The 15,922-nt window shown below is 36.4% G+C and overlaps 3 protein-coding genes and 1 long non-coding RNA gene across 4 annotated transcripts; 2 read left to right on the forward strand and 2 right to left on the reverse strand.

Annotated features, from left to right (window-relative positions):
- Nucleotides 1-19: 19 nt before the first annotated feature.
- Nucleotides 20-8,840, forward strand: LOC126367101 (akirin-like). Its single transcript, XM_050010506.1, has 5 exons — nt 20-455; nt 3,251-3,447; nt 5,642-5,767; nt 6,800-6,884; nt 7,420-8,840. Exons 1-5 carry the CDS (start codon nt 275-277, stop codon nt 7,428-7,430), a joined length of 600 nt encoding a protein of 199 aa, XP_049866463.1. The 5' UTR covers nt 20-274; the 3' UTR covers nt 7,431-8,840.
- Nucleotides 8,841-10,335: 1,495 nt separating this feature from the next.
- LOC126367141 (uncharacterized) lies at nt 10,336-10,992 on the reverse strand. The gene is made up of 2 exons (XR_007566440.1): nt 10,777-10,992; nt 10,336-10,485 (listed from the first exon to the last, which is right to left on the reverse strand). It is a non-coding gene; the product is annotated as an uncharacterized LOC126367141 (long non-coding RNA).
- A 972-nt stretch (nt 10,993-11,964) lies between these two features.
- On the forward strand, nt 11,965-14,055 carry LOC126367092 (glucose-induced degradation protein 8 homolog). The gene is made up of 4 exons (XM_050010497.1): nt 11,965-12,203; nt 12,287-12,483; nt 12,806-13,003; nt 13,380-14,055. Exons 1-4 carry the CDS (start codon nt 12,074-12,076, stop codon nt 13,554-13,556), a joined length of 702 nt encoding a protein of 233 aa, XP_049866454.1. The 5' UTR covers nt 11,965-12,073; the 3' UTR covers nt 13,557-14,055.
- Nucleotides 14,047-15,852, reverse strand: LOC126367078 (nucleoporin Nup35). The gene is made up of 4 exons (XM_050010480.1): nt 15,563-15,852; nt 15,022-15,465; nt 14,488-14,668; nt 14,047-14,311 (listed from the first exon to the last, which is right to left on the reverse strand). Exons 1-4 carry the CDS (start codon nt 15,714-15,716, stop codon nt 14,200-14,202), a joined length of 891 nt encoding a protein of 296 aa, XP_049866437.1. The 5' UTR covers nt 15,717-15,852; the 3' UTR covers nt 14,047-14,199.
- Between the last annotated feature and the right edge of the window lie 70 nt (nt 15,853-15,922).

The raw sequence follows: 15,922 nt of genomic DNA on the forward strand, positions 1-15,922 counted from the left end.
TTGGGTTGGTACTCCTGCGAAAACAAATGTCAAAATTGAATGAAGTGAAAAGTGAATCGCAGCCGAATTTTTGGAAATAGAAAATAGCGTCGATAATCCTTGATATTTATAGGGATCCTTTATAATTATAGTTTAGAAATATCTGTACTCAAATTGTAGTGTTATTTTACGTTAAGTTTTAATAATATTTTCCAATTTTACGACATTTGTGACAAAAAGTCTAAATTCCAAACAGTTGTACTAGTGGAGGACATTTGTTGGGCGTAAAAAGAAAATGGCGTGCGCTACTCTCAAAAGAAATTTGGATTGGGAGTCGATGTCCCAGCTGCCTGCTAAAAGGCGAAGATGTGCGCCATTTGCCACAGGATCCAGCACAAGCCCTGGACTGAAAGTCTCCGAAAACAAGCCGTCTACGTTCGGAGAATCCGTTACTGCACCTGCGAAATTGACCCCAGGTTTATTTATTTTTTGTATTTTTTGCAAAATGACTGGCTGCATTGCATGATAGTTGAGTTTTCGTGAGCTTAATTAAATCTAATTTTGTGGGCTTTTTGCGTGGTATATAACATTAGTCAGCTGTATTATTTATCGCCATTGTTTCATGAAATATTTTTATCGCGTTAGAGCGGGATAGGTGATGCGTGAAGACCGTTGGGCGGATTCTTTCTTGTCCTTTTGTTGATTTTTTGCCCTTTTTTGCCTCTGCACCCATTTGAAATGGTGGATTATGTGGTTCTGTATGTGGGATGAACGTTTCTGTTGCTACCTGCGTATCAGACTTGGAAATTGCCTATTCAGCAAATCATTCATGTCAAAAGATTGCAGACAGAGCAAAAATAGAACATAATGATAATCTAGTCTATAGATTTTGCAAACTATTACGTATTTTCTTTGCTACACATTGTTTTTTTGATGATTAGTAGTCATTTTATTACTAGCTCTACTAGCAAATGTTTTTAATAATAACATGTACATAATGATTATTAATATTACAAAATGATTAATGGATTTGCTTACAAGTATAAAACACATAAGTAATCATAAAACAATGAACTTAATTTTACATCATGAACAAAGAAGTATTGAATTACTTATGGAACAAATTCTTCAAATTCAAAATGGCTTGTTATATGCACATTTATGCTATTAAATGTACATTTTTAATAGTCATTAGTGATGTAGGTATTAATTATCATTAGCTTCTAGAAACTAGTAAACTGCTTTTACTTAAGTACACTTTGTTGAGTTAATACATTTTATATTAGTATTATACTATTAAAATGACTCATTCTTGATTTATCTGGTAAGAGAATTTGTAGAAAATGACTAGAGGGGCTTTAGGTCAACAATGGAGCATAATTAAAATATTTAATACAAACTTATTTGATTTAAAAGGGCTGGTCTGCAAAAAGCTGGGAAAAAGCAAGGAAGTTTTTCTTTTTAAACATTTGATGCGTATAACTCATGTGGCTGTAAAATATTGCGAGGAGTGTAAATATGTTGATCAAGCCTTACTCCCAGCACAGGATAATAGGGTTAAAAGAGGTATACACTACATACTACCCTGATGACTAAGACATTAATTCATGAACCTCCTTTTAAGCTTACTAAAAATAAAGAAACAGGACACCCTTAGAACTAAGAAACCAGAAATGTGTCAGATTTGGATTAGTTCCAAGTTTTTAGTCAATAATTTGATTTTACAATGGGCTTTGTTCTGCTAAGGTTAATTAGCACTTCCAAGTGGACATGTCTTTTATAAATAAATAAAAATAAAAATAGCCTTTATTCACCGATGTACAGTTCTACTTTACATAGGTTTATTATATGTAGTACTTATTCTAATCGGGCTGTCCTGAGACATAGGCCTCCTCCATCATGCGCCAATCTGCTCTACTTTGACATGGACATGTCTTTTAGGTTTTATTAATATTGCAGCATTTAGCCAGTGCCTTAGAATAAAGATTAATACTGTATAGAACGGCAACTCTACACAAATTCATTTCGGCCTTACTTTAGTCTTAACACGTTGAACGCCACGGCTCACAGGTGGGCCAAGAGAGAATACTCATTCATGTAAGTCTCTTCTCACAGTTTACGTGAAATTGCTGCTTTGTGGCCTGTAAATCGTGTTTAAATCGAAACCCTCTCTTGGTTCACCGATGACCTCCGCGGCCAGAATGGGTCAATAGAGTTTGGCTCACCTGTGTCTCCCATGGCTTGAATGAAACAACCAACATTTTTGCGTGGCGTTGAACGAGTCAAATGGCCGTAAGCCACTAAGGAGTATGCCTCGCTCGCACTTACGCATTAGTCGTCATACGATAATGTTTTTATGTGTGGAGTGTCTGGCCAGTGCTTTAAAGGAAATAGGAGAAATTAACAAAAAAAAACCATTATTCCTCTAGTATACCATATAGTGAAGTATGTTTCATACTCCTTCCAGTTAATCAAGGTTAGGTTGTGCTATGTTCTTCTCTCTTCTACTAGTTACCTACTAAAATAAATTTTTCAAACATTAAAAAACATCTAAAAACATGACATGGCTTTTTCATCATAAAATTTCTATTATTATTGTGTGTAGTTTCCATATCTCTGGCCTATGTAGTTGTTGTAAATAATATACATTATGAAAGTTGATTAGGTTCATGAAAGAATGAATTTGTTATCAATAGTGTTAGTTCACTATATAACATTCGAAAATTATAATAATTAATTATGCAATTGATGCATTAATTTGCCTCAAAACAACAATTTAGATAAATTATACTCTGACGATTTTTAGTTTTCTACTTATTTGTTTCACAATATTTGAAACATCATATATTTTATAATTTTTTGCCAGACAATAAATTTTGTACCGGCTGTGAGCCCTCAACGCTCCCCATTTGTCTGTACAAGTAGTCAATGCCATTTGTGAAACATCTACAATAAGTCACGTAAAAAAAAATTGCTAGACAACTTCATTGCTAATTCTTTGGCTTCTTTATAAGACACAATGTTCGCCTTCTCTTTCATTTGTTCCACATAAACCTTTCTTGGTCTTTTCCCTTGCTCTCTTCTAAATGTTATCTTCCGTTAAGTGCTACACCAAAAACAGGTGCTTCATAAGTTAACACCTTCAAAGACAGTATGTCAAACGCAAGTGTCACACTGACAAAAGTCAATAACCTGTGTGCAGTAGATAGAGAAGAGGTCCTGAACTTGTCTGTGTTTCTGTGTACAATGACCTGGTAAATAAATGTTCCAGAGCGCATGGCCCAGGAGATCTACGACGAGATAAAGCGGCTGCGGCGGCGGCGGCAGCTGCGCACGGCGAGCGGCGCGCCGAGCTGCTCGTCGTCGTCGGGCAGCGAGGGCGACGCCTCGCCGCCGCACCAGGGGCTGCACGCGCACCACGCGCACAACAAGGCGGTGCACAGCCGCGCGCTCTTCACCTTCAAACAGGTAATCATTCAATATCTTTATTCACTAGGTCTTCTTCTATCGTGTGGGTTTTGAGGCGAATTACTAACCTCATCAACCCTGGTGTCAGGGTTACTATTGAGCCGCCAAAGGCCCCTGACATGACTCATTTATAACGACTACGTACTTACACAGTAAGTAGTAACCGGGACCAACGGCTTAACGTGCCTTCCGAAGCACGGATCGTCTTACTTTCGGACAATCAGGTGATCAGCCTGTAATGTCCTAACCAAACTAGGGACCACAAAGTAATTTTTGTGATATGTCCCCACTGGGAATCGAACCCAGGACCTCCGGATCGTGAGTCCAACGCTCAACCACTGGACCACGGAGGCCGTTATTCACTAGGTAACATAGTTATACTTTGAATCGTCAATTTTTACATAACGAACGTCTCATCCGCCTAAAACTACTGCATATAAAATGTTAATGTTAAATGTAAGGTATATATAATATTTGTCATTATGTTATATATTTATTTGCATATATTTATTGGTAAGTTGTACTTATAGTTTGTACCCGCAATCTTTAAATATTTTTTTTTACATTTTTCCTCACCTTATGGTTGTCTGGAAGAAATCGCTTTAAGCGATAAGGCCGCCAATTGCTATATACTTAGTTAAGATACTTTTTGTAATTATTTCTTTTTATTTTGGTGCAATAAAGTGTAATTGTATTGTATTGTTAATCTAGAAAGAAGCCAGTCTAAGAATCATCTACACTCTTCTTCTTTCCTTTCCTTTTGATAACAAAAATATACTTTCGAATTTTCTTTATGAATTAAGTAACAGTGAGTACGTTGTTTGAACATTTTTTATTGATGACGTCACAGGACAGTATTTTCATACAACCTTAAAGAATACTTTCGGTTTTTTAACAATATAGGGTCGCGTTTGACCACAATCTCACCTGATGGTAAGTGATGATGATGTGGTCTAGTGTGGATCATGCTTACCCAGCAAATGCCTATTCACTCTAGCCTTGAAGACCCAGATTATAACGGGTTGGAAAAACAGACGACGGCAGGTTTCTCGTAAAAACTTTTGGTTTTGACTAGGTTTTACTATTCTTGATATTTTTTGCCCTTGAAAGGCTTCGCCTTCGCAATTCTTGATTAATGGTTTTTATGTGGCCAGTGATCACAATTCAGCCCGTATCACGCAATGAAGAAAATACACAATAGACCAGGATGTAACAAGACAATTGATATGCTAATAGTCCCCTGATAAGGCAAATTTAGTTTTACTTTACTAACAACTGTTAGCAACAAATTAATTTTGTTATCTTAAATAGATAAATTATATAATTATGATATATAAAATTGTTATTTAGGTACATCTTCTTTGATGTTGAGCATACTCGAGAATTCTTTTTTTTTTACTATGCCTCTTACCCTAGAATAAGAAAGACATTCACATTGTGTGGGGATTCAAACCTGCGACCTCACAGTGAGAGTCAAGTGTTCTTCCAACTGGGCCACGGCTGCGTCGCATTGCCATAAACGTCGAAATAACCGACATTATTGCGTTGAAGCATACTGTGTACGCATATGCGTGCAGCATCGCATATACTTTTTTTTTGTGCTAAATTAAACTATTATAATATAGGGCCCTCACGGGGCATTGTAGACTCAACAAGCACCTACATAGAATGGAGCTGACCAAGTCTCCTTTATGCAGATTCTGTTTAAAGGAGGATGAGACGCCATTGCACCTGCTGTGCAATGACGCTCTCATACACAGTAGAAGCCGAGCACTGGGGGTCCACATAATGGACCCCCAGGAGGTAATGGTGCTTCCTCCAAAAAAGACGCTAGATCGAATCGAACGGATCGGTCTAGAGGATTTTCAAATTAAGGGATTTGGTCACAAGATCGTGCTAGGTCGCAGCGGCCATTCAGGCTGCATCAGCTCGAGCCTTTTTACACTCAAATAATAATAATAAGGGTGTTAGTGACACTAACAAATACTGAGGGGGTGGTTCAGACCATGATTTTGAGTTCATGAAAAATTCATGCAAAGTAAAATTCATGAAATTTTTTGTGTTTTTTAATTATTCATTGTTCATACTTTTGCGACGGATAATTCCACTTGGTATCAACTCAGAATCAGGGTCTGAATCATCCTTCAAGGTTTTCGTTACGATGTCACTAACACGCTGTATGATGTATCTGTAGGTGCGCATGATCTGCGAGCGAATGCTCCGGGAGCAGGAGGCGGCGCTGCGCGCGGAGTACGAGACCGCGCTGAGCAGCAAGCTCGCCGAGCAGTATGAAGCCTTCGTGCGCTTCAACCTCGATCAGGTAACGGACCATACATGCAACAGCAACACCATCGAACTCTGAATGTTGTATGTATCGATATGCATCCGTGGTGCGTACTGGCACGCGTGTCTGCTACGTCATCAAAGGGTTAAAGAGGCATCGTCAGTTCATCTTAACATTGCGCACTTCTACATGCGCAATCAATGTGGCCTTTTCAACCCCCCTGGTTGAAGAAAATTACAAAGGTGCTAACGTGGTTCTCACTGGCATTATTAATCGACACCTCATGTCAAGCAAGTCGCACATATCATTGATTTTGGATAAAATTTAGTCCCTTAGTTGGCTTACATACATAAACTTACGCCTATTTCCCACCGAGGAATTCCATTTAATTCGATTCTGACACACTTCTCTTCCTCCACATTCGTCAATCGCTTCATACACGTGGGCAGGTTCAGAGTAGATCGTACTATACCTTTTTTAAGGACATCTCCAATTTGGTTGGTTTGGCTTAGTTGTCTTGCCTAAGATGAAAAACAGTGGAAGAAAGAAAAAATAAAATATTTATTCGCCAAAACACAAATTAACATTACTTACTTAGAAGTAATTAAATTACCTAACAATTATTATACTTAATGCCGAAACGGCTTCAGCTCAGCAAATGTCACAATCTAGCTGTAGCTATACTATGACGCTGATTTTCTATAAAGTGGAATACTATTTTATGAAGTGGAAACATATCTATTTTTTTACTAACTTGAAGATTTGACAGGTCCGGTTTTTACAGAAACCCTTCCAACCCGCGAAGGGAAAACCAGCCGAATTAATGTAGCTTATCTGTCGTAAACACTTTTTTGAATTATAATCAACGCTATTCATTGTTAGGAAACATTGTACATACGTCATACACTGCAATATTTGCTTTGCAGCCCCAGCTACAAAATAACGCGTAAGACACCAGACTTTGTCAACAATTTGTAATTAAAATTATACAATACAACTGTATGTATATTTATTGATAATGTGTGTGTGTTTATAATGTGTAGTAATGTGTGTATGTGTGTAATACAGGTGCAACGCCGGCCGCCGCCCGCGACGTGCATGCCTATCGGGATGGACGCCGAACATCACATGCATCAGGATCTCGTTCCCAGCTGTAAGTAACACTCTTACATAACATAGCATCACGCCTGCGTCCCCGAAGGATTTGAAATGTTCGCGTCAAAAAGTAGTGCCTATAAGCACAAGTAACTCGCCATACTGTTCGCACACGACAGTTTGAACACACTCGTCCGACATGGTAACATAACAAGAGGGGTTAATATTAGTTGGGGTTATCAATCTTTTATCTATGGATTTAACGGTCGCGAGGAATTTAAGTAACTGCTAGTATCGAAACAAACAATAATAATTATTAGTAGGTATCAAAAACAAATTACAATAGTGCTAATTCATTCATTTTTTTACCTGCAAATAACGAAGGGGACGGAAGATTAACAGCTGACCGAATGAAACCATTTAATTAGGACGAATTTCTGTCTAAAATTGCAGTGTGTTCCATAAATTTTTAGCTTGTCTATTACCCGTCCCTTCCGTTTAAAATTATGAGAGGCTGCTGAAATCAAAATAATCTCTGACATTTCTTGAAGAGGTGGCAATAGTTAATAATACTTTGTTTATTTTTCTTTCAGATCTGTCCTAATAACGGCGGATAAGGCGGCGGCGGTGAAAACTGCAATATATCAAGACAAACATATTTTGGTATATGTGAATATTATATGCGGGAATAGAGTATCCTAACTAATTAATGATCAAGACATTGTGATTGCCAGTGGAATTTACCAGGACTAATATTGTGAAACGCCATTCAACCTACCTGCAATAATACAGTATTATCAATTGTACCAATCCTATCTACTCTAGGAATCTTTATTGAGTTCCTATCTATGAAATGTGCTATAATCCTAAACACAAATTTTCAAGCCCAAGAGGCAAAGTTTCGTCTTTATAAATGAGTATACGAAACTTCATTCTACCCTATCCTGTCATCTAACTAGAGGTATTCTTGCAATACATATTTTACTTCTTTTATCAAATGGATTTGATAACATGATTTAAAAGTAAATTATAAAGTTTGTAAGCCTGAGCAATGCAAACTTGGGGTGTTTTAGTACAAGATGTTAATGACAATGTGAATTTAGATAATTCACTGAACATTTCACAATATTGACTGCGCTAAGTTCCACAGTTTTGTTCATGCCACATACACATAAATTAGCTTTTAATGCTTTAGATAAGGTTCGCTGGATAATTGTGTTCATAGACTGAGGATCGATAATGCCGGAGTGAGAGTTAAATGGCTGAAACTCAGCAGTACTCAGTTTCGGCCGTTCAATTGTAAACGGGTTTACAGAGTAATGTCTGGAGGCGCGCGTAGCGGCGCGTCCACTTGTATTTTATATATTTTCTAAAATATGTGAAGGAACCTGTAGGACCTTAGATCTAACACAATAAATTCACGCAGAGTGCCTGTTTAAGAAATCATTATCCTCAAGAGTTTGCGAATTAGTTAGCCATGATTTTGAATGGTATAATTTTTATTGTACTTTTTTAGTGTCGTCGGAATATAGTTGTAGTGAATATGTTTTGTTTGTCAAGTTGTACAGCTTGTGCTGTGACTGCGACAGACGCCTCGTGTATCAGCTCGTTCGGATGTTTCTCTTTGGTATACTTCTATATCATGTACTATTTATATTTACGACGCACTTGTCGACTTTCCTCAAAATTACTCACTTTACTGATACATAATGGCTTATTTAGAAGATGATAAATTAGCTTTATTTAAATTTCTTAAGTTATTTTTCTCAATAATGTAACGAAAGCACCACTGCAATGTCGACATAACGAAGAATGCATCTGTAAGCATTATTGGGATTTTGTTTTATATTATTGTTTAGTTAGTAACTTTTTATTGAATACAAAAAGGATTATAATTTGTTACCAAGCATTATTCAATAAAAAATTAGGATAGGTCTTTTTTAAATTGTATTATCAGCTCATTAGTAGGTTATTGGCGTTTAAGAACTGAAAATAAATTAGCTAAACACCCATATATTGCTTTTTATATTTTCCTTTCCCCCCGACCAAAACTCCCTTAACTTAATCTTTTCATGGTTGACCAAGGACCAAGTACTTGGTCTTTGTGGTTGACACAACGTAACAAATACTCTAAACAGGAGGTAGTCAGAGGTACATTCAAGATATAGAATTTCTTCCATTACAAGTGTCCATACCTTACCGAGCTTTGTTCTGTTGCTGAGACCACCGTCCAACGAGGTGGTATATCGCCGTCGTCTGTAATGGTAAGAAAGAGAAAGAAGAAAGAAAAAATATTTATTCGACATACTTATTGTTTTAACATATGGTACGATTTTTTATACAGAAATTCAAATAAAAACATTAGTTTGTGTAAAACTTACTTGCTTACAATTTAGTCGAATGTGTAGCAACGCCCTTATTCCATTCACTCTCTCTACTCTTTTCCATTGCCTCTGCAACCAGGGCAAAAACTAAAAAAAATCCATTCACTCCCCAGTAGGGATGGCGATTCATTCCAAAAAAGATCGATTTTTAAATCGATTCGAATCGTGACCTGATGAATCGATCCACAAAAAAATCGAGATCTAAAATATCGATTTCCAAAAAATCGATCTTTTTTCCAATTTTCTATTACAATATAAACAGTCACTTAGTCAAAAAACGAACAAACAACAATTTGTTGTCAACAAACAAATTAATCGAATGATGTGATGACGCAATCACAGAACAGATAAAAAAAGTCACTCAGTCATTATAAACAAAGACCTTGTATAGAATAGACGGAGCATATTTAAGACGAAAGAAAAACATAGGTTTTGTCTTTCGCACTCATGTGAGCCGTCATAAGTTAAAAAGAGATAAATATACTATCGTCGTAACGTCTTTTGTACTCGTGTAGCGGGTTTGTTATAGAAACGTACCTATAGTATATGTTTTTGTATCAGAACCACTAGTGCCGTTCCATGTCTTTATCGACATTATTATTGGCTAAATATTTCATGTTAGTCCAAGATCTAAAAAAATATACATTACAAATTGAATGATTAATTAAATACAGAAATAACGACCTAGTATCCATACCTGGGTGGGTAGAACCACAAGTAAATTAGTTAAAACGATACCTATTTGTACCCTGATAGAAAGATACCTAAGAAGAACCGTACGTTGCGGTGACAGATTCAGAACCACTTATTCAACGTAATTATCATGGACAAACTTGTTAAAGGTCAATTTATCATTTTTGAATCTATGTCATTTCGCAAGGTGTTATGGCCGAGGAGGTCGAGGACGGTCCATCTAGTCCACATATACTATAGTATCATTTTAATACGACATTGCGGCCACCCTTTGGTTGCTATAAATCACATACCTACCCTTTTATAAAAATTAAATACACGTTTTTCATTGACTTGACCGGGAATCGAATCGGCTCTCGATACAAGAAGTAGACGACCTTCTAGTATATTTCGGGGATTATCTCAATGCGATTAAAGAATAAAAGCAAATACTTCTTTATAAGATTTTTATTCAATATAGTTAGAATACAATGACTACGAAGCACTGAACAATTCCGACTTTTGGTGATAAAAAAAAAATATTTCCTCTTGTTCACTTTCTTTAGAAGTGTATAGTGTCGGCTCTGGTCGTTATAACTTTACCTGCAAGAATGGCACATATTAACGTGGAGCACACAAATACACAAGCATTGCATGTTTACACATTGCACATAGAAGGAATAATCACAGGTAATTACAAAAATAGTTATTCATACTAATTATTTATAGAAGGAGTAATCACAGGTAATTACCAAAATAGTTATTCATACTAATTATTTTGTGCAATAGAGAATATTTGTATTGTATTGAAATATTTTTTCCATGCTAATGTAGAATACAAAAACGAAATAGCTGCAAATTTATCTATAAACTTATAACTAAACTTAAACTCACCTTATGTGAGATATGTGAGTGAATATTGTTGGTACTGCATCTCTATGTAATATTTTTGTTTGGTATCCTGCTCGATAGAAAGCAAGATACATCGAAATGTAATTAGCACAGGCTTAAATAAGGAGAAGGCGTCCTTCAGAAGAGAGAATTATCTCGTTTCATGGTCTGAATCTAATTGTTTCTTAATTTCTTGTTTCGTAAATTAGGATATTTAGGAAATCTGGAAAATACAATATCTTTATGTAATCTTCATCCAAATCGGAAACAGGTCGAAAAATAAATTAAACGTGAATAGAATAACGCAACATGTAGATGTTACATTCAAACATAATATTATGTTATCGATATCAAAGGACAACACTACTTATAACACTTTGGGTACATGATCTGTCAAAGCTGATTAACGTAAAATGTGAAATCAATTATTTGTACAAATGTGACGGCTTTGCTGAAAATATGCGTCTGCATCGTGTTTAGGGCTCAATAAACTTTACAAAAACCAGACCAGGTAATGTATTTCTTGCACACAAACATGTATTATGTGGTCGATAACTTACCCATGGTGAGACATTGTTTGATCGTTCTCCATTATAACACCCATTCTACTCTCACAACCAATAGCTACGCAAGCCATGGTTCATAATGAATAACTATTTCACAGATTGTTTATATAAAAAGTTAAAATAATGTCCCAAAACACCAAAAAACTAACGGCAGGTTTGGTATCCAGCTGACTACCACAACATCTCAAAACGGTAAACACTGACGTTCTAGACAGCGGTGTTTGTCTATGTTTGTTTCTTTTTTCCACAGAGATTGTTGCCATAGGGAAGAAAGAGAGCTGTGATAGTTTGATCGTCACTCTAAAATATTATCCGTCTATTCTATACAAGGTCTTTGATTATAAACGTAACTTTTTTCTATTGAAGAGAAGTGAGGCGAAGGAAACTAAACACACAGCCATCTCGTAAGTTTTTGAGTAATTAACCGGCAGCACTCTTGTAATACGGGCACCTACAACTAATTGTATGGTTAATACAAAAACAAAAAAATCGAATGTCGATTTTAAAGGGTGATGTATCGATCTAATGAATCGATCCAGTACTACATATCGATTTAAAAAATCGATTTTCTTGGCTCGAAAAATCGATTTTTCGATTAATCGATCTCAGATCGCCATCTCTACTCCCCAGCTGTCACCGTTGTCAGCAACTTTTGCTCTGCTGCTGTCATTGTGGATTTCTAAATATTTTTATTTATTTCTTTATTCCATTGTTGCAAAACGAGGACGGCAAAAATGAGTTTTGAGAACGTTAGTAACGGGAATAGTAAGGAGGAGCGGAAATATCACGATCGCAACAAATCCGACGACTTGCAAATCTCGAGGACTGACATGAATATGTTGATTATGAATTACTTGGTCACAGGTATTGTTCATCCGTTTATATCTTTTTCTTCATATTTCTGTATCAAAATGTGAGTCTGTTAAGTTATTTTTTTACATTTGCAGAGGGTTTCAAAGAGGCAGCTTTGAAATTTCAACAAGAGGCAGGTCTTCAGGAGCCAGCACTATGTAGTTCATTAGACGAGCGTATCATGATTCGTGAGGCTGTCCAGAGCGGGCGCATTCCCGACGCCATCGCCATGGTCAACGCACTGCACCCTGAACTCCTGGACAATGATAGATACCTCTATTTTCATCTACAGGTGACTGCTCATTGATTATATTGATAAACAAAGCAACTGGCCTTGACAACTAGTTCAAATTAATGCCACTATTTGATATGCAGTATCAGATAGCTATATGGTAATGGAGCAAAAATTATTGTTTAACTTTCTTTGTTGTAAGTGGTCTTTATAAACACACAAATAATATTGAATGAATTTAATTTAATAATGAAGTTGGTTAAAAAATAATAATTCAGTACCCAGCTTGAGCTTGCCACTTTTCGTGACAAACTATTAACAGAAAAAAAAATAATGAAGGTACCTTCAGCAAATAATGGAAATCAATATTTTTCTGGTCTAGCAACTTCAATTACTCGAGCTGATTCGGGCAGGCAGAGCTGAGGAAGCGTTAGCTTTCGCCAGTGCAACACTAGCTGAGGCTGGAGCAAATGACCGTAATGCCCTCACTGAGCTGGAACGCTCCCTTGCCCTGCTGGCGTTCCCCGATCCCCACGCATCACCCTTTGCCGACCTGCTGTTGCCGTCACATAGTCAGAAGGTATTGTGCAATATCAATTAAGCTATAAATAATATTCTAGTAAGGTGCTATTATGAAATTATTTTAAACTACTGAACAAGTCAATGGACTCAATTTTGCAATTTCCAAAAAAATGCAATGTTCTTTTTTAAATGCCTTTTAACATAGTTGCATGAATCAATTAGTGACTAATTAATAAGTTAATTATGTCTATTACTATGTAGGAATATTTAGCTGTTGGTCCTGGTTACTACTTACTGATGTAAGTAAGTGTTACTTGACCCATGGCAGGGGCCTTTGGCGGCTCAATAGTAACCCTGACACCAGATAGAAGAAGAATATTTCACAATTTTATTTTTATAGTATAAAAAATACTTAGTGTAATTTCTATTTACAGATTGCAAGTGAATTGAATGCAGCAATTCTAAAGATGGAAAACCAAGAGTACACCAACCCAAAGCTGTGCAGTCTGCTCCGCATGATCCTATGGTCACAGAACGAACTTGACAAGCACAACATCAAGTACCCCAAGATGACAGACCTAGCCAACGCAACTATAGAGCAGCCAAAGTAGACATTTAGTAATAATTTACGTGACGTTTGTAAGCTTATTGTGTTTTAACCCCACATTTTATTTATTTCTCACCACTGTAATAGCAATATGTGAAGTTAGACTTTGATAAACTTTCATTACTAAATATGAACATTACTACAATCAAAAATATACATATAAGCACTTTTTGTTGTGTCAATTCATTTATGTAAAGTTGAAGTATAAATATTTAGTCAAGTACTTTGTAGTCTGCTCATTAATCAATAGTGAATTTATTTGTATAAAGTTGTAAGAAAATCAAGCCTATAAAATATGATTTGTATGGAAAAGAAAAAAAAATAAATTATCTTTATGAAGTTTAGTAGAGGTAGATAGGGATACCTTCCAAATTTTATTATTGGACATATTATGACTTGGTAAAAATTATCTCTCTAGATTTAAGTATTTTATATGTAACATTTAGAAATAAACAATTATAATTAAGACTTTAATTTTAAAGATAAACAAGTAATTAATGTTATTCTATTTTTTATTTTCATTCAGGTTTTACATAATTCTAGTTACATGACAATTCAATTATTTACATTTAGAAACAATGTCCACATTATTCCAGTTTAACTAGTTGGTCATTGACAATTTTAGACCAAACATCTTGTATTGTTTGTCACCAGCCCAACACATAGTCTAAGGCCTTGGAGATAAGACCGCTGGATCTCTGTGGGACTGGTGCTGACGGTATAGGTGTCGGACATAGAGATCTTGCTCCAATTGACGGTCTGAAAAAAAATATTTGAAGAATATATTGAACTGAGAAAAAGCTAAAAGGGAATATAATGTTTAAATGGAATGTGCATGTAGCTAACTTTTTATTAGCGTGACACTTTGGTCTGTTGTATTGCTGTATGTATAATTAAGGGTCTTAAAAATTGAAGTAATAAATAACAATTGTTACCTCTCAAGACATGAAGCATTAGGGCTGGTGACAGCGACGCGCGGTGGCTCCCGGCACTCCACCACCCCCACCATGACTCCAGGCAACACCTGGCGACCACTCAGAGCCAGGGCACGCTCCTTCTCAGCTCTTGTTGCGTATCTGATGTGCGCCCAGTTGCCTTGGGTAGGGTACTGTTTGTCTGGAGACATTAGATTAGGCAATAGACATAGTTTCAAACAAAAAAGGGTCTTGGCTTAAACTACAGGGGGCTAAGAACTGTAAAAATGGTCACATATATGAGTATATTCTCTTCTATACATCAGTAGTAGTAACTGGGACCAATGGCTTAACATGACTTCTGAAGGCACGGATCAATGAAGTGACCAGCCCGTAATGTCCTAAGCAAATTAAGAATCATAATGTGATTTATGTGATATGTTCCCACAGGGATTCAAGTCCAGGACCTTCGGATCGTGAGCCCTATGCTTTGAACCATGGAGGCTGTTAAGTTTGATGACAAGAGAAGATAAACAACACACATAAAATACTTACCAAGAATGGCTCCACAGTTGCTAAATCTAGCCAAAACAGTATTTGCAGCATTAGGAGGGAATCCAAAAACTGTCACCCAATATTCATCCTGTTCCTGACAACCATCTTGCCATGGGGTGTTCATAGATTGATTGTTTACTGATGCATTTACATTATTTACATATGAATTCTGATATAAAGAGTGGTTGTTTCCATAACCTAGGAAACTATGGTCTTGGAATGTTGATTTGTTCATAGACGGTTCATTACTCTTTATAGTGTCAAATAAATCTTCTATGGGTGGTCCATTAGGCTTGCTCGAGTATGAAATGTTTGGTGATGTGGGTATTTGAGAAAACATGTTCTGTTGGTTGTATAGAGCCTGCTGATGCATAGGTATGCTGTTTTGTCGAAATATTTTTTGTTGTTCTGGCGTTGATGTCTGCGATGGGCTTGTAGGTGAACCTAAAATAAGCATCATTTTAATGAATATAGGCTTTATAGGCTAGGAAATATCTGCTTGAATAATCACTATTGTATTTGTATTTCACAAGTAACTCACCGAAAGCCAGACTTCGGCCTTTTGTAGGTGACAAACTGTTTGTTCGAGGGGTGGTAGGCGGGTTTATTTCTCCCAAAAGAAATGGGGGCAAGTACCCCACGTTAGGGCTCCCTGATGGGGAGTGTGTTGGACTTCCCAGTGTCATAGGCTCCATTGCGAATTATTCACAAATTCAATTATGGGTTTTAAACAAATTTAAGGTGGTGGAGAACCGTTATTTGTGTCCTTTTTATCAATTTTTAACAGGCAAACACGAAAAACCGCACGACTGACATGACAGCAAAATTCAAAATTTGACCATAAACAAAAGAATTTATGTTCGGATACATGCTAAAACTTGAAGGGAGCATCTAATCATTC

This window comes from Pectinophora gossypiella, chromosome 5 (genome assembly GCF_024362695.1).
Source record: "Pectinophora gossypiella chromosome 5, ilPecGoss1.1, whole genome shotgun sequence".
NCBI lineage: Eukaryota > Metazoa > Arthropoda > Insecta > Lepidoptera > Gelechiidae > Pectinophora > Pectinophora gossypiella.